The sequence below is a fragment of the Cydia pomonella genome, chromosome 8, assembly GCF_033807575.1.
Source record: "Cydia pomonella isolate Wapato2018A chromosome 8, ilCydPomo1, whole genome shotgun sequence".
Classification (NCBI taxonomy): domain Eukaryota; kingdom Metazoa; phylum Arthropoda; class Insecta; order Lepidoptera; family Tortricidae; genus Cydia; species Cydia pomonella.
The window spans coordinates 18775911-18799752 of record NC_084710.1 but is presented as its reverse complement, the minus strand read 5'-3'; the positions used below and the strand labels follow the sequence as shown (position 1 = coordinate 18799752).

At 38.1% G+C, this 23842-nt stretch overlaps 1 protein-coding gene across 20 annotated transcripts; it reads right to left on the bottom strand.

Moving 5' to 3' along the window:
- Positions 1–650: 650 nt before the first annotated feature.
- Positions 651–23650, bottom strand: LOC133520767 (cytoplasmic dynein 1 intermediate chain). 20 transcript variants are annotated; one of them, XM_061855406.1, is made up of 16 exons: positions 23372–23650; positions 21227–21357; positions 20221–20399; positions 19227–19354; positions 16453–16512; positions 12845–12865; positions 12087–12134; positions 9944–10111; positions 9473–9629; positions 8442–8696; positions 7698–7815; positions 7094–7325; positions 5769–5929; positions 3415–3552; positions 2635–2757; positions 651–2118 (listed from the first exon to the last, which is right to left on the bottom strand). In XM_061855406.1, exons 2-16 carry the CDS (start codon positions 21347–21349, stop codon positions 1966–1968), a joined length of 2064 nt encoding a protein of 687 aa, XP_061711390.1. In that variant the 5' UTR covers positions 21350–21357; positions 23372–23650; the 3' UTR covers positions 651–1965. The 20 variants fall into 20 exon arrangements, with proteins under 20 accessions (XP_061711390.1, XP_061711388.1, XP_061711393.1 ...); XM_061855404.1 differs by lacking the exon at positions 23372–23650 and adding an exon at positions 23245–23275; XM_061855409.1 differs by lacking the exon at positions 23372–23650 and adding an exon at positions 23245–23275 and having other exon boundaries at positions 9944–10078.
- Between the last annotated feature and the right edge of the window lie 192 nt (positions 23651–23842).

The window sequence follows — 23842 nt, the reverse complement described above, 5'->3', positions numbered from 1 at the left end:
GAGTTAGCGTTCTTCTCCTAGTGAGTATTATATTCTTTGGCCTATACCCCGCCAACCCTCAAGCGTGAAGGTTTTACGGTAGCCATACATTTAAGTTTAACCAGGGACCAACCAGGGACTGTCTCATTTTTCTTACGCTAGTACTAGCACTTTAGAAAAAGGGGCACTGATTCTTTTTTTTGGTCTTTTAACTGACAAAATCGGTTTGCCAGGCTATATTTAGTGCAATTTCACCTCTACAAGTGTGCAGCCAACCATTTCAGTCATGGCTCAAGCGGAGGTGTGGGCTGCAGTGTTCCTAAGGACTCGAACCAAAATTTAAAGCTTTCGAATTTTTTTTAGAGATGGCTTAATGAAATAGGTTTCAAAGAGCTAGTGGTAATATTGATATTCTGTGGTGAGCTAGTGGTGGCATGTAAACGCAACATGCGTCGCTCGTAGTTTATTTCGATGTTTTTAGTGTTCCGTACAAAACTTTGTTCGCGGAAAACTTATGGAATCACTTCGTTCTCGCAAATTGGTTAAATTCGGTTTTCTCAGAGACCGTTTGACGGAGACTGCTGAAATTTGGAACAGTGATAGCAATCACCGCCACTAACATTATTTTGTTATATTTCTCAATTTAGGAATAGGTAATAAATAAATAAAACTTTTGTAATTGTTGTTATTATTTATTTTATACGATAAAATGTTATAAAGCGTAATACAAGTACCTGCTTGAAGGGAAAGATTTCCACTAAATCTAAGCTTGTCTTTTAGTATGTAATAACATAAATCTCGGTTATATTATGCTTACTGCTAAATATACTGACGAAACAACTATGATTGTATTCAAAAATAAATAATTACATCTTTCAATTTATAAAAATGCTACATTACTTTGGTTTCTATCCAAGTAGCAAAATTAATTTTGAAACAGGTTATTTACAACATTGCACCAAATTTAAGTATATTTTTGATATTTAATACCACATCGTAATATCGATAGATGTTCAAAATTTAGGTATTTAGTAACTAACTACAGTAGGTAGCATAGTGTAGCTGCTTTCATAATATTAGAATTCAAAGCCCCTAATCTACAAGAAACTGGATAATATTTTACTTTCCTTCTTAACGCCACAAGCTCCGTCATCATCCATATCTAAATATACTATCAGTCCTCGCAACCCTTATTTAACCTGTAATTCAATTTATATTTAAAATATGTGGCTTCCATCAGAGAAGGGTCAGTATGCTTCATATGCATACTTGCATTCAACTTGTCAAATTTCTTGATCCAACGTGCAACTCTCTCATTAAGCAAAACGCCCTAAGGACCTTTCCACATGCACATGGAGCGTAAGGAACCTTTTCTGGTGGAAAGGTCCTTAAGCACATGAAGCATCAGGACCTTTTCAATCATTTCATACTAGGTTTACCATTAGAGTAATTTGCATTATGCATCGTAAACATATACTAGTTAGTAAACACGGGAAACCGATACTTTGAAAGAGTTTTACCACACGATTTTCGCGTTGAATAATTAATATTAAATTTTAAGAGGGTGGCGTAAATCAATTTTCTTTGACGTACAGTAAAACAGCAAGTTGATGTAATTATTGGTAATTTAAACTTCATAAGGAATGGTTATTTAATGTAAAAAGAAAAGAGAATATTGTGAAGAATTTATATTTGCTATCTAAAAACGACCTTGAAGTTTTCAATTTAGAATAATTTTAGTTCCCTTTGCTTACTCGACTTAATGGGGGAAGTGAGAATGAATAGCTCCTTTACCTATATGTATACATAGCCAAAGGCCGCTACAATTTGGGATTAAGACTGGTAAGAAAACAAATGTATTGTTTCCTCTATCGCCTAACTGCGTTATATAGGCGTGCGACAAGGTATTAAACGTTTTTGGAAATGTCTCCTGTAATATTCTGGAGTTCAGAATCCATCAGTAGCAGGAAGGTACACAAGTAGTGTTTATCGGAGCGGATTGCTGGCCAAGCTCGTGAGGCTGGGAGGCCCGCTGGCCAGACTGAGGCGGTCGGTTTCTTCGTCGGCCTGGTTGTTGCGCAGTTCTTGCAGAGTGTACACGAACTTGGTCCATTCGTCGTGCCGCGGCTGGTATTCGCTCTGTAACAGATAGATAGAGTACAATCATTATTAGTACACGACAGAACAGGAGAGGAGGAGGATTAGGAGAGCAGGCAATGATGTGATACGAGTCACAATATTTGTTATAACAATAAAATCCCGGGAAGTCACCCACGTCGCTTCTCGTTGCTTCTTTATAAGGCTTAAGGGTGTCAGAAATTAAGCAAAATAGAACCCTATCTTTTTGTAACAAAGTTCAAAATCATGTGGAAAATATCGGTACAAATTTGAACTTAAAACACAACAAAATAAGGTTCTAATTTCCTCAATTTTATCCCCTCGGATATATTCCCTCGTCCTTATATTATAAAGGCTTAATTGGCATGTATGATTGCTAAGTATTCAGTATTCTCTGTATATCGTCGTGTTGTTTTCCATTTGCTACGGCAGTAGAACTGAATGGGGACGACAAAATTTGCAGTAAGTGTGTAACGTCATAATTAGGGTTGTTTCGTTTCCACTATCCGTATTGTAGTGGTATGATAGTATATGTACCTCGGCGAGCTCGTAGACGGAGATCTTGCCGGCGTCGTCGCCCGCCGTGAGGTGCGCGCCGCTCGGCGTCCACGACACGCGGTTGAAGGCGCCGCCCTCCGACTGGATCGAGGCCACCGGCACCTGAACACAAACATCACTGTTTTGGAAGCCTCCCAGACAAATACAATCTAATAGCGAACTATTAGAGAGAAGTAAACTGCTAATGGGACAGGAATATGAGCGCCTGTCCTGAGCTGTATTGAGGTGCGTCCAGATCTAGCGAATGAACAAATGTGCGTGTAATTTTCCTACAGATTGATTGTCTAATGCAAGGCGCGTAATCTACACTCGGTACATTTTGACGACGTGTCTGGCCTAGTAGATAGTGATCCTGCCTATGAAGACAATGGTCCTGGGTTCAAATCCTGCTAAAGACATTTATTCGTGTGAAGAGCGTGGATATTTGTTCCTGAGTTTATTAAGTATTTATAAATATTAATATATTATATATATCATTGTCTAAGTACCCACAACACGAGCCTTATTGAGGTTACTATGAGATTTAGTCAATTTGCATAATAATATTCTATAATATTTATTTATTATTACATCATTCGCTACTAGTCTACCACGGAAACTTTAACCCGGAAGTCGGCAGATAGAATCTTCTACTACAACAACTGTTGAAAAAAAAAGTATAGTCAGCGATATTTTTTTTAACTTCCTAAAAGAGTGTGTTATCTTGGAGTGTAAGAGTAGTAGTAGTAGTAGTAGTAGGGAAGTGTATCTGTACGGTACCTCGGTGTCGCGGTTCAGGTTCCAGAGGTCGAGGCGCAGCGCGTCGGCCGCCGCGAACAGCGCGGGGTGCGCGGGCGACCAGCGCACGTCCACCACGTAGTCGCCGCTGTTCTCGAACGAGTACAGGGCCTTGTTCTCCTGCAATAACTTTTGAGCTGTAACACGGTTCTGATAGAGTTGACATTGTAGTCGCCTGAGCGCGCCGCCTCTGGCCGCCACTGGCCGGTTTGTGCGCGAGGAAATGGCCTCGGGCGTATGCTCGCTCTGTGTGGACCCGACTATTTTTATATTAGTTAATATTTTAAATTATTACATTTTTAATTTAAAAAATAAATAATAAAGAAACCAATAAAATATATATATTTTTTTTATTGTAAATTACATAGATTTATAACTAACCCAGATGCCTAGTCTGTACATCCCTAGTGAAGCCATTTCGAGTACGACATTATGTCGCCCTCGTGTCATCGTATCCGAACGGCCCTCGCAGTACTCAAGGTCGAGTTGGTTTGTGTACACCTCCCGGTTATAAATTAAAAAATACAAGAAAGATGGTTGTTTGTGCGGTGAATTGGTGTCACAACACATCAGTGAATAAAAACAAACCGCCTGATATAACATTTCATGCGTAAGTATCCAGTTTAATGTGATATTTTTACGTAATTGTAAATACAAAAATCCAAATTTTCGTCAGCCGCCATTACTTATAAATGTTGCCAGGTGATATGAATCTTTTTTCCTCCAAATGAGGCATGACGATTACATTGATAAAATTAATTTACAGTACATATGGGGCTACTTTATAGCACTAGTGCGAGAAGTAGCATATTACGTTACTGTGTCGAACATTTAAAAGGCCATATGTACTGTAAAACGTTGTACGATACATGTGCGAATAGGTAATTCGCAACTCGTGTCGATTTAAAACACTCCCTTCGGTCGTGTTTTAATTTATTGCCACTCGTTTCGAATTTCCTATTTTTCGCACTTGTATCGTAATGTACTAATGCTTGCTTTAAGTTCCTTGTATGACTATAGAAAATATTCTTTTTTAGTTTTTCATTCTTTTATTTCAAATTATGTTTTGTCTTTTATAAAATTACAGTGTAAATTCATATTTTTATTTTGTGTGATATTCGTTTTAGATTTCCGACTGATCCGCTTCTGTCTGCGAGATGGACGGAAAAAATTAGATTAAATAGGAACGATGCAATATGGAAACCGACTAAACATAGTCGAATATGCTCTCGCCATTTTGATGAGCAAGTAAAGTAAATTTTATTTGTGGAACCTGTGTGTTAAAAGTTAAGGTCTGTAAAAACGAAACGCAACTGTCACTGTCGCACTTATATGGAAACTGATAGAGAGACACAAAGCGTTTCGTTGTTCGAAGCAATAGCGATTGCCACCTTGGCTAGGCCTGCAGGTACAATTACTAGTACTGACGATAAATAGTTATTTGTTTTACAAGTGGAAAAGTTGTTGTTTAACCGCTCGTGCTAATATTGCTACTCGAGCTAAATAAAGATCCAAAATGTCGAAAAATGGAATCTTGAGCGTTGCGAGGGTTTCAAGTTACGAGAGTTAAACAAATTTTGCCCCAAGTGAAACACAACTTTTCACCACACTAACCCGAAGAAAATATTAGTCAAATAAAATCAAACCAAATCAAATCCAAATGATCGTCATTAAATATTTATCATTTAAAATCATTATTCCAAAGTCAATTCTACCAGCTATTATCTGTGCACATTTGTAAAATAAAAAAATAAACGTTTTTTTATTTAAACATTATTTCACAAAGTACAGAAATGCAAATTCCTTAAAAGAAACCTTGAAAGCTTTTGCTACAAATTTAATATCTACATACACACTCCCAAATGATTGATAGCCAAGTATAAGGATGTGGTTAAAATCCATCTACTTTAAGGGGAATAAATGAACTCTGGCAACCCGTTTTTGTATATATGTGTGTGTCGCTGAGCGTAAGACACGAGCGTCGCACGCACACATCGATCGAGTTTCGGCTTCACTTTTGGCACATTAGCCTTATGAGGACTAACTGTCTATGTGTGATAGGTCAGTGGTAAATTATAAATACATTTATTTTCGATTTTTGACCCAACAAACCCGACAAATCTCTAATAATAATCTAACTCGAATGAATCCGTTTTGGACTATAGCAGCGGTGCCACTCTGCTTGCCGCGCCTCCGCGAGCCTGCGTCCAGTCCGCGACCTAAAGAGAGACCGATGACCTGAACAAGATGGCGGGGATCTGTTTGAAAGGGGGGCACGACAGCAGGCTAAATCCAGTAGTGGACATTAGTAAAAACACATGTTATAAATATCCCACCTTGAGACTCCACAGCTTGACGCTCCAGTCCATGGATGATGTGAGGAACAGATGGCTCAGGTCCACGGCTCCGCCCGCCTGGTGCGCCGCCACTCCAGTGATGGGGCCCGCGTGGCCTTCGACCATATCGGTTACACCGGCTCGTTGGCCGTGACGGCAACCTGGGGGCAATATGCGTTATGAGATATTGAAGATCTAGTTGAAAAATCGGTCCTAAAAAGGTACGCAGGGTAAAGACTTCTAAGGCATACTCTCGAACGCATAAAAGCAACATTTACCTTCTAGTTCTGAGGCTGTGATAACAAATGCCTAAGCACATCCCTACATCCAATAAGCACATTAGCCAAGGCAAACCAGGTACGAGTATATGTGTTATTAACTGGTTTAACGTTCTTATCTTTGGTTTCCCGTAAAAAGTTATTGTCATCAGTAGGACCCACTGGAAATCCAGAGGTCACTTAGGGCTGCGATTGCATGTCAAGTAGCATCACTCTTCTTCTTCTTCCTGGCGTTGTCCCGGCATTTTGCCACGGCTCATGGGAGCCTGGGGTCCGCTTGACAACTAATCCCAAGATTTGGCGTAGGCACTAGTTCTTACGAAAGCGACTGCCATCTGACCTTCCAACCCAGAGGGTAAACTAGGTCTTGATTAGTCCGGTTTCCTCACGATGTTTTACTTCACCGAAAAGCGACTGGTAAATATCAAATGATATTTCGTACATAAGTTCCGAAAAACTCATTGGTACGAGCCGGGGTTTGAACCCGCAACCTCCGGATTGCAAGTCGCACGCTCTTACCGCTAGGCCACCAGCGCTTCGTCAAGTAGCATCACTAAAGATAGGAAATATAATTTAATTCTTACTAAACTAACCCAGTGTAGATGTTTTCATCCTCCACTCCCAAAACAAAGTTGTTGACATCGGCGTGAGGGAAGACCATAATAGTAAAAGCAACCGCTTTGCTCTGCCGATGCTGCAGCTCCAGAGTTTCTTGGTGCTGGGAGGGCATGTCCAGTAACCAGTATATAACTAACCAGGTATATTAATCGTACTAACCAGTGTAGATCTTTCCATCCTCACTTCCGATCATAAAGTTGTTGGCATTGGCGCGAGGAAACGCCATAGCGGTAACAGCAACAGCCTTGTGCTCTGACGATGCTGCAGTTCCAGGGTTTCTTGAGGCTGGGATAGAATATCGAACGACCAGGGACAGATGATACAAGTTGCAAAGAAAATTCGAGTCTTCCGATGCTGGGACTGCTGTCTGCTGCTTCGAGAAACAAGGAAGCACATGACCCAACAGTTATCAAAGTTTTAAGTACTAACCAGTGTAGATGTTTCCATCCTCGCTTCCCAAGATAAAGTTGTTGACATCGGCGTGAGGGAACGCCATAGCAGTCACAGCAACGGCCTTGCTCTGACGATGCTGCAGTTCCAGGGTTTCTTGAGGCTGCGAGAGCATGTCGAGGGACCAGGAGCACATGCGCCCGTCCGAGGAGACGGAGATCAGGTTGTGAGCGTTCTGGCTGCCTACTACTGATAGGCAGTACACTGGATGCTAAATGGAACAGACAATATTTGATAGTGAGGATTGATTGAAATTTGTAGCTTGTTAAGTTATTTAAAAACATTGTAGTGGATTACATGCCCCAACTAATGATTAGATTAAACCATTTGGGTCTTTATTTTTGTAATAGTTACCTATTACCTAATCTTCAGGAGTTTCTGAAAATCTAAACATAAACCTAGTTTATAATTATTTTTTTATCTAGAATTATTGTATCAAGGTTAAGATACAAAATGTTTAGGGACTTTATTTAATGAAACGATAGGACATGAAAAGGTACGAACGTTTTAAGCTCTAAAAGAGTTTAAAATTAAAAATCTATATTGCCTTTGGCTCCCTCAGTCAAAGTGAATGTTAGCTTACCGTGTGTGCGAGCGATGACAGCGGGGTGCGTTGTATAGGCGTGCGTTTTGGCACGCGGTTGTCCCACAATACTATCTGACCTGAGTACGTGCCGCCAAGGATCAGGTTAGGATGAAACCTGGCAAAAATAATAGACATTCAGTTTTTTTATCATCACTACTAATGTATGCTGCAGACTAGAATAGACAGATCTATAATAATAACTAATATTTTAACCATCCTGGCAAATGTAGCACTTGTAACTGACACATATCTTCTGGCGTCATCTTCTTAAATTTCGTGTTTCGCGCCAGACAAACCCCATCAGGGGCACGTAGTGTATCATCGCTATTATGGTACGAATCCAGGAGTCACTCAGGGTAGGCCGCGAACCAGAACACATCTAGAACACTAAAAGGGATGCACGTTTTCACTGGACTAACCTGGCAAAAGTAGCGCTCATAACTGGTGACTGGCAATGGAACACAACTTCCGGTGTTGTCTTCCTAAACTTCGGGTTCTACACCATACGAATCAGAGTCAAGAGTAACTCAACTGGACCACAGACTAGACTACTAGACAGGCAATGGAACACATATTTTGGCGTCCCCTTCTGAAACTTCGCGTTCCACTACACCTCTCAAACCCCATCAGGGTCATGTGACGCATCATCACTGTTATGGTAAGACTATAAGAGTAACTCAACTGGACACAGACCAGACTACTAGACAGATCTAGAAGAGTTCTTAACTAATCTCAACTAACCTGGCGAATGTTGCGCTCATAACTGGTGACTGGCAATGGAACACATCTTCCGGTGTTGTCTTCTTAAACTTGGTGTTCCACACCAGACACACGCCGTCTGGGTCATGTGGCGCGTCATCACTGTTATGGTACGAAGCCAGGAGTAGCTCAGGGTGGGCCGCGGACCAGTCGAGGCAGGTGACGCAGCGGCCGCGCGACCAGCGCTCGTCGTAGAACGTGCGGACGAGCGAGAGACGCGCGTCGGATTTGTCGTCCCTGCGGAGGTAATGCTAGTTTAAACTTGATGTCAATTTTTAAATCAAGTTCTCGAGTACATCGATATATGTGCGATCAAAGAGTATTCGAAATAGAGGTGGATTGTCAATGAAAATTTTATAGCCATAGTAAATTTACTGCCACCTTTCGACACATGATTAAAACATTTAGAACGCCATTTGACTTTGATCCTTAGTATCTTACTGATATGTGTCAAATTTGTTAAATATCAAAAATGGCGCCATCTTGCCGGGCATCGGCTAAACTTAACGTATGTGTTTACGGGCTTGTCTACACGATGGCCTAGCGTAGGCCAGTCTAAGGGACGCAGCTATGTGGTGAAATGAGATAGCAATATCACTTGCCCCATCTAAGCATAAATGCGTCCCTAGGACTGGCCTACGCTGGGCCATCGTGTAGAGGAGCCATAAGAATAAGGATCAAAGTCAAATGGCGTTTTAAAAGTTTTAAACATGTATCGAAAGATGGCAGTAAATTTACTGTGGCTACAAAGTTTTCTTTGACACTCCACCTCTATTTCAAATTGTCTTTGGTGCGAGTTAGATTCGTGTACTGAGGATTTCGTACCATTGCAGATCACTTGAAAAAATATTTAACGTCAAGGGTGTCAACTAATTTTTTAACGACTGCGTCAGAAAGACAATAATGTTTTTCGAGTATGTATTTGTGTAGTGGCCTAGTTTGAGGGAGACCTTGGCAGGCTCGGTATGGCTTAGCAGTGATAGACCCTGGAACTGTCTGTGGGCTATACTCACTGCGCCGTATCGCCGTCGCCGCCACCGGTGTAATCTGTGTAGATGTCCACGGTCTCGCCGAGTGCGCGCTCGATGACACGCCCGGCCTTGGTGATGAAACGCTGGAACTCCGCCGACAGCATGATGGTGTGCTTCTCGTCGGCGCTCAGCTCGCGAACTGGAAGTGAGCTTGCGTTATTAGGGGTTATATTTATTATGATATGGAGTTATGTCGTAGTCGTAAATATAAAAACATGTATCATATATTAAAATTTAAGGGATTATAATATCCACTTCTAAAGTTTATTTTCTAAAACTAAGGAATCTCGTCATCTGATTACTTCTTTAGTCTTCATTAAATAATCACTTTCTTCTGCAAGAGAGCCGAAGTTACAAAAGAACATTACCATCTTCCAATTTAGCTTATAGCCAGCCGTAGCAAATTTCGCGACATATCGACAAGTGTAAAAAAGACTGTGTTATAATGCTCACCTTTCTTTTCTTTCTCCTCTTCTTTCTTCTCCGGTGGCGCAGCAGTGACCGCAGGCTGGACCTCCTTGACGGTCGGCAGCCCGTGCGGCAGGATTCCAGGAGGTAGTTTCCCGTGGAACGCATCGTCGTCATCGCCTTGCCGAGCGCCGTCGCCGTCGAATGTAAGCACTGGACGGTGAATAAGAATGGCCCTTGCCGGGGGGGTGGGTGTGTGGGGCGGCTGATTTATTGCCACGGGAAAGTAAACCTTAAGGTTTATTTTTATGGTTCGAAGTGTATATTTGAGATGTGTATTTTTTTTAGTTAATGTTGGTAAATGTGGTCAACGAATGTTTATACGAATAATAAATCAGCCGGTTTTTTACTGTAGTAATAGATTCGTGAAGTTTTAAATAAAACAGTTTGTTAAGACTCGAATTAATGAATTGTTCCATGTAAAGGTACTTTTATAGATAAAACTTCACAAAAATATTTGTTAAGTGTAGTTGGTGTAGTTTTGTTATGAGTCTATGTGTGATGTAGCTACGGTGAATGGAAATATTTACTCTTGAAACAAACCAATAGAAATATCTATGCAGCATACAAAAAAAGATGCGTATTTTTAACTGAACAATCTCTTTGTTTTACAACGTATCGAAAATTACTGTCTTTATAATGCAAATTATACTACGTAAATGCTACATACATACCTCTAGTTATAATGCTAGTACCTGAATCTAATAGAATTATGAAAAACGTGTTAAACTGAATGTATAATAAAACTGAGGAGTGTTAGCACAACGTGACCCATGTACAGTCGTACATTACTGAGCTACAGTGAAAATGACGGAAATTGTGTATGAGAATGTAAATCCTACAAATCATGTTTGAAAAAAAAAAGCCGCAGCAATTTGTAAAGCTGTTCTTCTTTACAATTAACATAATTAAATAAATTTGAAGAAAATCGTCACCTAATCGGGCTATAAAGACTTTTGGTCTAATTTATTTTAACGCCTTAATATATGGGCGATTCAAAATTAACTCATTTAACATTAAAATAAATCGTAATATAAAAGTTACAAATTACTGTAGCTATTTCCGGAATGTAAGATGTTTCATATTTGTCACAATAAGAATCTTTGTAAAGGTTCATAATGTAATAAAATATGTAATTCTATTTCATTGTGACAAACAGGAACCCATGTGTAAATTGTGTAGTTAAAAGTTGTCAGAATTTAGAATCTACTTGAAAGCAGGAAGGATACTAGCTATATTTCCGTTTTAAATATCAAATGAAGCGAAAATCTTTTCATTCTATCATTGATAATAACCTACTTATACTATTTCCGGTAAGTATTCCATGTAGCTAAATAAACCACTAAGTATATAAGTATGCGAACTAACATCATTATAAGTGAAAATTATCATTATAAGTTAAGAAAATTAATTCATAAATATTTTAGTAAGTTATTTTGAATGGTAAGCAGTATTGCATTAATTCCATATTAAGCGCGTAGTTTATTTATTTATGGATAACTTAACGGAATGTATAAGCGTAAAAAAACTTAATGTGCAACTGGAAAAATCTTATCATTAAAAAGCAACACTGTGATAGCTTATATAAACTAGAATGCACAAACAAACTTCCTGAGCTCTCCACTAGAGAGATACATGATTTATACATATACGTATAAAAATATAAATAAAATCATATTTTACTTGATATACCATGATTTGTGTCATGCATTCACACAGATGTTCTGTAACATGCAAAATATTTTGTATCTGACTTGTAACAAATAATTTAATAACGGCGCGGTGATAAGAATACTTCAAATTATAAAAAAAATCTTGTCAAGTAAATTTGCATGCATACAGGATATTTATTTTATATTCAATTATTCAATGTTCAAGGTAGATATTTTAAATTTCCAAAGCACTAAATCAAAACTAAAAGCTACCATTTCAAAATATATCCAGTATACAACCTACGTATGAATTAATATCAGCTATGTGCCGTTAAATGTTGTTGTTAGCATCTAAAGGCATATAAATAGCGTTAAATATATAGATATGATGTATGTTACAACACAAACATGCTGTGACAGGCGCTACCAAGGGCAAGTATTAGTATCACAAAGACATGTTCCGACTTGAAACCTACCTGTAAACTCGTCCTCCCACTCTAAACCCGGGTTTAGATTGTACTCATCTTGAAAAAGGGAGGAAAAACAAAAAATGTCAGTATCTTTTTATATAAAAAAACACTATACATAGATTTAGCAAACAGTGCTTTAATTTACAGCATGACGTTAGATCGGTGCTTGTTAGTTCGAGAGCGTGAGATGATACGGCGCCCCTTCCACCATAGAGATACACATATTATATATGGCCGTGATATATACTGCGTCGTGTGTCGTGGAGAACTCTGGAAGGCCACATCGGACACGACGGACATCTGAACTTACACTTCACTCGTCTCGATACCCCACCCTTAGACATTTCAGATTTCTTGATAAAATAAAACTTTAGCTAGTATGATCGAATGGGGTTGGCCGCTTGAAGTAGTTTACAGGTGTCGCCAGCATATGTTTTGCCTGGCAATCCTACGAATTGTGTCTAATTCTTGTTTTTTTTTTTCGATTTATGGCCTAACTATGACAAATCTCATAGTATAAAACTAAAGAGCTGAAAGCTATGTTGGCGCCATCTGTACAAGCCTTAGACAGTTACCAACCCCATTATATCGAGTAATCTGAAATTATCGCCTGAACCGTGTTAGTAGGAAATAACTAGAAGCGTGGATAGTCTATTTACAACTATCGAGATGAAAACTATTAAATATATATTACAACCGACACCAAGTTATGGAACAGAGATAAAACGTTAACGGTTAAACAAACGGGAGGAATAATGACTTACCGTAGTAGTCGGTTGCGTGTGCTAGAACGAGACAAAAAATAAACACTTTCGTCAGTCAATATAGCGTGTGGCGAAACTCTGTATATCTACGTGTATCTTATATATTGCCCCGATTATATTTACATAAAACCTTTCGTATAATGTGGATGATATTCACAAATGACATTATTGCGGCCAGTTAAAAAAACTTATAATTTTCAATTCAATTTACTATTTCAAGTGAATCGAATAATTATACACTAAACTTTAAAATACTTAGTTCACTGCTTCAGTTAATTCGTATTTTATTAACAAATTATTACTTCTTAACAACGACATGGACTATTCCGAAGAATTAACACATAGAAAGAAGTAGGATCGCTAAAGACAAAAATCTGACTTCATGACAAGCCAATTTCGTACGCACACATCCGCATTGGGTTTGAGCCATTCACCGTACAGCCGAATTGTAAATGTGTGCATATCTCGCGTACACACGAGACAATCAGCATGTTAAGAAATCACAGTTTCGTTATCTTTCAATTCTGTGGGTTACACGTTACGTTACACAACAAATTAGACTCCAAGGATTATTGAGCGGCCCGAGCTAAGCCAACGTATCCGCTTCAGCTTGGGCAAAATAGTACATTGTGCAACGAGGGGGGTCAGTGAGATATTGAAAACGAGGGTATTAATTAAAGACCCGAGTTTGCAATATTCTTAACCCCCGGATTTACGCACAATGCTTTTCATCACACTTGCGAAGAAAAAACTAAATTTTAAGAGAAATAATTCTTAAATAAGGTGATATTTCAAATATTGGTCCGCCATATTATCATTTTTTGACAGGTTAAGTATCGAAGGCACAGACCCAGCAGGTATTCAGCCATGATTCAAAATTGTGTAAAAATATTTTAAAAGGCTAATATTAAATTAATCAAATTAAATATTTATAAACATACCCAAAAAATAATTGATACACGTAAAAGTAAAACTCATTTATACCTACTTGGTTCATATGAATTAGTGACATAATTTAAATAAAGCTTCACTCCCTAGGGAGCTTTCTTATAGCCGTAACTCCCGCGAGATCAATATAGGTCTTTGTCTTTCAGTACACCTGCATGAAATAAGATCGTTTTCGAGCAAGTGTGATGAAAAATACTTTTATGTCCGGCTATCTTCTTCTAAAGGTCGCATTTCTCAACCGATTCTCGTGGAATTTTGTGACCAGCAGCTGTAGCACTGTCGCATTTCTATCACTTGTCACTATGCCTGTCACGTTCCAGAGAGAATTAATAGTAATAGAGAGGTAAAGTCTAAGAAATAAACGTGCCCCTTAGTTTGACATCCAAAACAGATGGCGCTGTACTGCACCATATGTTTTGCAGTCACTGAATTGGCAAACATCAACTTTTGACAATCAGAATTACCGCAAAATGTATGGAGCTGTACAGCGCCATTTCGTTTACCCGTCAAATTCGAAGCACGAAATTGTCTTAGATTTTACACATCTTATTCAATCAAAGTGTCTTTGCACGTTCTAACAAGTATGTAAGTGTGAAAGTGACAGGCATAGTGACAAGCGATAGAAATGCAACCGATTTTTGGGTATATCTTACTTTTTTTTAACTAACCGCAAATATTCGAGTTGGGTGTTCATTAATTTGTTAATCATGTTATGGATGGACCCCATGCAGTGAGACATGCCGTGACACATGTTTTCATCCCGAGTTGATATGGCAAAAAAATTCAAAACAAAACACAAATTCATGCAATGTTCAATTTAGAAATATGGAATTCTTATCTTGGGAAAAGTTGGAAAATCAACCCATTTGAATTTATTTTATAATCATTTCTTTTAACTTCAAAAACAATAAGAAAAATTCGAATTACAATTTTCCAAGGTCGTTAAATCATGAGAATATACCGAATAAATATGATCAAATTACAATTATTAATATAGATCAAATAATTATCAACTGTAGAATAGATTAAAAGCAAGAAAAAAACGTGTCCCGAGTATAACAGAAGAGTCGAATAGAAGGCGCTATAAGGGCCTACGCTAGCTGACGCGGGCGCCCACCGCGTGCGCACGCACGCGGGTGCTATTTGTAGGTGAAATCCGCCGCACGCGTCCGCTTCAGTTAGCATTGCTCATACCATTTTTCGTTAACCCGCTCGTCTGCTCCGTGCACCCGCGCCAGCTAGCGGAGGCCCTAAAGCGCCGTGTTTTGTGGTAACGCAATTGTCAAACGTTATCTTTTGACAACCAGAACAACTACAGCCATAGAACAAATAATAATACTACTATACAGAAAATTTCCTACAAAACCGAAGTTGACAGCGATTCAGGGACGAATCCTGTTGTCCCTTTTTAATCCACGGCGCTATCCCTTTCGGCTATTTAGCGTTGTTAATTTTCAAGTCATTATCTTTTTTTTTTCTTGTGCACGCAAAGGCACGTCAACTTTTGCCAGCCCTAATAATTGCTCGTAGCAACGCTAAGCCGAACGGAGCCGAGAAAGCCCGAAAGACCTAGTTTCCCACTGCTACAGCATAATTTACGGACTGTACAACGACATCTACTTGAGCAGCTATCAAATTCGAGGCACGATTTTTTCTTACACCATACTTCTTCTACAATTAATCTGTTTGATTCAGATGCTTTGATATAATTTCGGAAACGCAGTAATTCCGAATGAAACCCGCTTTAGGACGCGTTTCAACCAGAGATGTCCGAGGATGCGTAGCGAGGGATGTGTTTGTTTTGAAACAATACTATAAGCGCAACCAGTTTGCTTCCACCTTTAGTCATCACCCCTGACGTCAACACCTAACCTGGCTACCTGGCTATAGGGTAGATGAGCGCGCGGTGCACAGCGATCGCCCGCCATTGACTTCGTAGTGCTCGGAGCGGACGGACGTCTACAGAACCTCTTTGGTCAAAAGGGTCGCGTGAGCCATATCCTTTGTGTTTTGGTGCAAGTGGTTAATAATTAAAGAACTAAGCAATCGTTCTGATAATTATCTATCGCGTAGTTCTTAAGTAGTTTAAGTTTACTTTAGGCTTACTTACAATTAAAATCATTGCTTGGAGATAACAAAACGGTTTTCTTGATTAAATTTACTTTTATTTGGTGCAATTCAATGTGTGTTCCTTAAAATACAATATCGTCCACTAGAGCTGCGCTGAACGTGCATAGATATTCTATTGGTTCATAACAAACACATCCCATGCTACACATCCTCGCGCGTGGTTGAAACGAAGACCTAAAACATAAGTTTAACCTTTTCGACGCAAACGATGGACATATCCGAACCGCAGGTCCAACGCCAGACGGATTAATTCGTCACAGATCACAGAGCAACATAGACCTACGTGCATATGCTTAAAGTTCAATTTCAGTTTTGACACTTGGGTGACGCGGCGTCTGAGTGACAGCTTTTGGTTTTTGACATGGCATCGAAAAGGTTAACGTAGTAGATAATCAGAATTAAGTCATTTGTAATGAAATAATACCAAATCACCTTGCGAGTGTATTTTCTAAACTTTAGCAACTGAAGTTATCATGAAATTGAATAATGGAAAATTGTACTCTATTCCAACGTTATAAAGTATTGTTTACCTTTGCGGGGCCTCCACCAGTCCTCCATGTATCCTGCAAGCGGTGACGCATTGGAAGAGCCTTGTTTTATGTCAGCACGAACACAAACATTGCACCAAACATTACAGTATTTACTTTTGCCAGCAACACATCGAACGTCACGAAATATTCAACATGAAATGGTTGTTAGAGGAACTGAATTTTGAATGATACTTGCCGTTTGAATGAAACATGATAATGATAATATCGGTCTGCTGCATAGATGGTGTTAATTCAACGAGCAACATAGCCATATTTCGCGAGGTGCAAGTTTATAGTGAGGACGCTGAGCAGGAAGAATTTCGTACTTTGACCCTCGTCCTATCTCTATCGCTCGTGCATAATTACATTGCTGTCCCGCTCGCACAGTGTCATTGACCGCCGGTATCATAGGCGGGACAGTAAAACAATTACGCGCGTGCGATGGAGGTGGAAAGAGGCGGGTCAATGTACGAAATTCTTCGACCTTAGCGTCCTTACTTTACTATGGGACTCGGAAATCGCGAAATAAATGGGCAATTTCAAACATACCTATATATCGATGTTTTGTATGAGAGAGCCAACTTTTTTTTTGACGATTTCGAAGTTTGAAGAATGGGACCATAATAAAAGTTCCACAGATCTATACTCGTATTCACTTCGCAAAATTTGGCTAACAACGCTAAATATTTTTTAAAGTTACCTTCATTTATTTTTTCTTTTTTAAGTATTAAGACATTTTAAAAAGTCTTAATAAGTACGTCTGCGCCAAGCCTGTAACGATTTAAAAGCTACAAAGTGAGGCAAGTGGCGGTGCAGACTCACTTTATTTCTATAAAAATCGCAAAGAATTGTTTAATTCAGACAGCAAGATGAAATGCCAAAACAATAAGAGAAAGAGCGAAAAGTAAATACTGTCGGACTACAGATGCCATTGGTTATGAGAGGCGGCACTTGCAAATAAAAATTGATTAAATGAACGTTACAAAATATTGGGGTTAATTTAAAACGCACTTGCAGGCAAACCTAGAGTTTTAAATGAATTTGCCGAAAAAAAACATGATATAAACTTTCATGTACAAACATGAAAGTTTATTTCATGTTTACTTCCCAAAGTTTTGACTCTGGCTGTAAGGGTGATTTCGTGTCACTAGACTCCCTTCCCTAGCAAAGAAAAATCGATTATTCAAAAACCATGTTGATTATTTACTTTTTTGTTTACACGGGCATTATTAGATCCATAAGTATTTAATTAACACAACTTGATCAGATAAGTCACATTTTGTAAGGTAACGTAGCAGAAGAAATTTTGCTCCCTTATTTTTGTATGGGAGCAAAAAAACTGCTACGTTACTGTAAAAAATGCAACTTTGATCTGATCAAGTTAATTTTAATGTTATTTAAATACTTCTTCTTCTTTAAATACTTATGGATCTAATAATGCCCGTCTAGGGATACGAAATCAGTGTGCTAAAAGTTGATTCGCCCATAAATGATATAACCCGAACTCTATACCGGTGTGCGAGCGGTACACCTAGTTCGCTGTACATAATGCTGTCTCGCTCATACACCGGTGTGTTAACCGTACATAATTTGCCTTGTTGCTAAAAAAACTAATTCAATTTTATTTTAATCTAACAACATCTTCTCTAACCAATTAAACTAAAATGAAAAAAATGTATACAAGTAACAATGCAAAGAATTTTTTGTCTATAATACATCAAGTTTCTATGTAAAATATATGTTGACTTAAAAGGCTTAATAGTTCTACATAAATATATGTATATACAGATGGTGTGAAGTTCTAATCTAATAAGATCTGTGGATCCGATTTACGGTACTAATGACAAATTACATTTAAAAGTCATGGTAATGCATGCAAATGTGTTAATATGTAGGTGGGTTAGAATTAGAACACAAAAAGAAGAGTAGGTTAAAAATTATAGTTAAAATATTTGCAAATGGCCTAGTTAATACCAGCACCCGACATCGCTGTTAATTAAACTTCATTTGTATGCAGTTCTTAAAAAAGAGCAAACCAAAATCATCAATATATTGTTGCTCTTACCAAAACCAATCAATTTCTCCCTCAATAAGTCATATTAGTCATATAGAGAAAGGCATATGCCATCGTTGACAGGACATGCTAAGTTGAATAATTTAATTTATAAGAAAAAAAACCTTATTCACAATCAGGTTTGGTAAGCTCAACTGTAAATGTACAAAAATTCACAATGGGATTTGATAAACTTTACAGTATAATCAACCTTTACAATGAAAATCAAAATTAATTTCAGTACACAACACCCCAAAATTTTGCCATATATTTAAAAGGGCCCTCCACATTTAGTGAGTGTAAACAGACGTGAAAATCGTGGACAGACACAAATCGCGTACCAATTAGGAGGCGATGATAGTAGTTTTTGCTATCTTTATCGGTGGATAAAAACTCGAAAAAATCGGGGACAAGCCGGGAAATCAAAGTGCAAAAAATGTGTTCGCAATAAAAGTGGAGTGCCCTTAATGGTCCCTTTAAAAACTTTGATAATATAGTTGACTTGGTCATAGTTTAGTTGGTCCTTTCAACTAAACCCACTATAATTATAATCTGACAAAAACAAAGTCATCAAATTCAATGTCATTTTTTTTTGTGAGTGCTTTCTGGCCTCAGCATTACTATTATCACTGTATTTCTCCTTTGAGCCAAAATATTACCCATATTTTTAATAAACATTTTACACCCAAGAAACTAAGTTTAAATAGTTCGGGAAACTTACCATCTCTAATCTCCGTTATCCCAGAAGTGGTGGTTTGAGTCTGCTTAGCGTAGGTGACGTTCTCTTTCGGTGGAATGTCTGTAGACTGCACTGATATGATTTGCAGCTGAGCTGCTTTCTTCGGCCCACTACAACCATAAGCAACATGCATTTTTTTCAATATATAGATCGTGTCATTCACAAAGACGCGTGCCTTGACTCGTAATGTCATGTTTTTAAGATTTGACAAATCTGCGCGTTGTCGTGTATGACACGGACTATACCAAATACTGAAATGTTATTGCATTTACGGTCTTTAAGAAATGGCTTGATGAGAATAAGTATCGGTACATGTCATGTTCCTACTGACAACAAGATTTTGGAATTAGTACTAGTGTACTTTTTCGTACCGATAGCAAATTAAACAGCCAACTGCAAGAGTGACCTACAAGTTTCTTTATAAAATACTGTTAATTTAATCACATTTTGTGAATAGTACTAATTGCAAAAAGGCAGCGAATGAAATCATTTCAATGAAAGAAAGTGTGTGTAATTGTTCACCTCTGATAGAAAGGTGACTGTTTGGGTTTACGAATCAAATACTTCTATTCTATTCTACTCTAAAAACACAATAGGCGTCGAAAGTTCGTTTAGTTTTAACTGAGACGTTTACAACGTAAGAAAGAATAAATCCATTGCGGTCCAGGGATCAAAATTTGAAATTTGTCGGGCTCAAGGGGTTACGTAAGAGTAAATCCTTTGCGGTCCAGGGATCAAAAATTTGGGATCAAAAGTTGAATATTGTCGGGCTCAAGGGGTTATAAGAAGTCGAGTAGGTAGAGCGAATCGAATGGCCGCTCTAAGCGCCTTACACGGCTTAGACCCGAAACATCAGCTAGTAGCACTTTCGAGTGAAGCTAAAGGCCAAGCAGCAGGAGAGCCAAGGTAACATTGGTGGCCTCGTACTTTTCATAACCATGACACTCTGTCCTATGTTAACTTTAGTTTGACTGACCCCTGCGGAGGACTGTGTGTGTGCAGGCTGGTTTCCGGCGAGGCAGTCTGCGGGGGTGTGAGCGACTGCATGGAGGACAACGATGACAGCACGTCCTTCACGGGAGCCACGCCAAGCGACGACAACATCTCGTCCAGGTCGCGACGGCTGTCCAGGCTAGACGTTGTGGATGCTCTGGCCTGTGTGAGAAAATGTTTACCATGCATTAAAGAAATTTGAACCACGTATATACAGTTAAAGATTCTTTATTCTCATAAGAATTACAAATTCACTTACTTGAGAACATTATAAAACTAACATAAATTTTCAAGTTAATCAACAGCGCATATTATTTGTAACACTATAGTTATTTGTATATATACAGTTGGACACTTTCATTCCGTTCACTCGGCTCATAAATGCGCACAGTAACTGCAGCTAGTTGAATCAAATAACGTATTAGAATCAGATAAATGGTAAAGAGGTTAGATACAGTTACTCAGAATAAGAATTTTAATAGTGCATAAGTATTGATAAAAATGCAGGTAGTCAGCAAAATAATGTGTTTTGCACCTTTGCAAAGTTGACAGTTTCATTGCATTTTCCACAGGGTATCCTGCCTTTTCGCCGAAAATTGTATTGCCGAATCTCACTTGCCAACCAACTTTTCGCACACGTTTCATGTGGCCAAATAACTTTTACCAAATAATTTCGCAACCATTTCATTTCCCAACCCCATAGTTGGGAAATGAAAATTTCGTACTAGGTAGGGTTAGGTTAGGTTGGATTATGTAAAGTTGGGAAATGAAATTTCTGCGAGAAGTTGGATTGCAAGTGAAATTCGGCAATACAATTTTCGGCGAAAAGGCAGAGAACCTTTCCACTGCTACCTATGTATACATGTGAAATGTTTTTTCCTTCCTTTCCTTAGACTATTAAAGTAAAAGAGATGCAAACACATATTTTGGAGAACAAGGCGAAATTAGAAATACAAAAGGCAACTGTATAACAAACTATATTAATTTACCAGCGCTTCCTCTGCATCTTTTTGTTCTTTCTCGCGTCGCCGACGATCCTTCTCTTCTCGCAATGCTTGGAGCTTTGCTTTCTTGCGCTCCAGCTCCGCCTTGCGGTCTGACATGCTCGACATGGCTGCTTCTGTAAATATCAATTTACACACTCACAAAATATACATAACGCAACTTCACAACACAATATAACTTTTAAGAAAAGTAGTCTACATAAATACAGCAATTTTTAAGATAAGATTAATGAAAAAAAGGTGTTAGGAAAAGGTAATAGGAAAGTGTGTGTAGTAGCGAAAAAAGGGTTCATGGTTCAGTGACACACTTCCCTCTTTTGTTTCATGACGACAGGTGGAAAGTAACAAATATTTACTGAACAGGTCCATTACAGGCCTTAGGGCCTTGGTCCTTAGGGCCTGTTTCACAATGTCCAAGTAAAGTCCTGAAAAAGCTACTTGCTACTTATCTGACAAATAAAGTTATTGTCGGCGTTTCACAATCTTCAAATGACCTTAACTAGTTTTATCCACTATGTGCTAAGTTTTATTTGGCAGTTAATTTATTTGTTAATCAGCTATTCAATACTTGGACATTGTGAAACAGACCCTAAGGTTTGTATAAACGTTACCTGACATAATAAATTACGGAATTATAAAATTGCATAAATTGTTATACTTGATGCAATTAAACATAAAGTTTGGCAGGTAGGTGCAAAGCTCAAAGCTGGTGGTAGGCGAGGTATTTCTGATTACACTTATATGTCCTAGGAATTTTCTATTGTCACAAAGAATTGCCCAGAATATTTTGGTTACAGTATGAATAGTACCCAATAAATATGTTGGTTTTTCTCCTTTACTTAAATTTGTTAAGCAATATGTATGATTTTGCCCGGATGCCGTCGAGACGGCGGGCCCTTGGTGTGCCGCGGCCAAAGCCTTTATCAAAAGCATAGGGCGATGGCTGAAAGAAAGGGGCTGCAACCCTCTCTCTGTCTTTCCTGGTCCAACGAATATCACCGGCCATTCAGCCAGGCAATGCCGCCAGTATTTTTGGCACTTTTGGTCCAGGTGAAAATCAGGGTGGGGGGTAGGTTTCTATTTTTTTATTGTTTTTTATTATATAGATACTAGGTAGGCTGTTGATGAAACATGTTGTGGATATATATTGTGTAGGATAGGTGCATAGTATGATGACGAAGCGTGTTGTGGATGTTTTTTGCTTGTTTACATATATATATTGACGAAGCCTGCGTCGTAGATCTTGCCTCTGTCTTTATGTTTTTAAATGTGTTTTTAATAAATGCTGAAGATAGCGATATGAATGAGAGTTACTTTAAAAGAAAGAGCAATAAACATGCCAGGTTTTAAAACATTTGAACATTTCAAATTTTGATTATTTTATTTTCAATGCATTGAAATGAAAAAAATAGTAACTGAAATGACTATTAAATTAAAATTTTTAAACTGCCTATGCATTTTACCAAAAAACAAAACAATATTATACCAAAAATACCATAAACCATTTTGGAAATGAGCTAGTCTCTAGAACTAGACCTCTTCAAATTGCTCGATAGATTTTTATTAAACACAACTACTGCAAGGTACTAAAAAATTAAATTAAAACTCGTTTCTTCACATATAAAAAACTCCATTGAAATTGGTCTATCTGTCTGAGAGCTACAATATGCCAGAAACAAGACATTTGCTAGAGCCACTTGTATCAGGACTCTCTTTTATGACAGGCGAAAGTGTGTCATGAATACAAGTGGCTCATAGCTCTAAACTTTTTGGGTAGTTGCATTTGTAGCATAGTTGCAATTGCCCAGACTGGTTTCAATCTTTAACAAAACAAATAAATATGTACACATACACCACATATTAAAACACTACAAAGACAGCTCTGGAATCTTGCCTACAAAATGTATTCAAATTATGTCAATAAAGATAATTATTTCTATTTTCTTTTCACGTGCAAGTTTATCATGAACAAACTAAAAATGGAATGTTAAAGTTTAAATCACTTAGAACAGCTTTCATCAATTTTCAACCCGATTGACAGCTCCACCTCTGATGTCACCACCCGCATAACTTAATGGGACTCCAGTGATTCATTGCAAGCCTTTAAGAATATCAATGTCGGTGCCTTACCTTATTTGTTATTCGTAGATTAGAAAATGCGCACCATTTTAAACCAATTTATTCATTAAATTGCCACAAGAACGTGGCACAATACTAATAACGGGAATGGGAAAAGTGTGAAAAACAATCAATGATTACGACAAATAAACTTCTCCGTTATTTCAGAAATAAGTTATGATAATAAGTTGCTCTACTATGCAATTAAATCTTAAGTTATCGCTGGTTTATTTTGAATATGTGGATCAAAATATGCGAAAAATCAATCGCCGTATCGGTACGATATATTTTGGGAAAGTCCTAAATGTTGCCATTATAATAATTTCTTTTACCTTATTCTTTCTTAAAAGCTGTGTTAAATATTTACTACTTTTTGGTTATAAGTGACCCCTATTAAAGTTTATGTACATTTATAGTATACAAGTTAAAGATTGTTTTTTTTTTAAATATGTGCATGATTACTAAAAACCGAAGAGTATAACC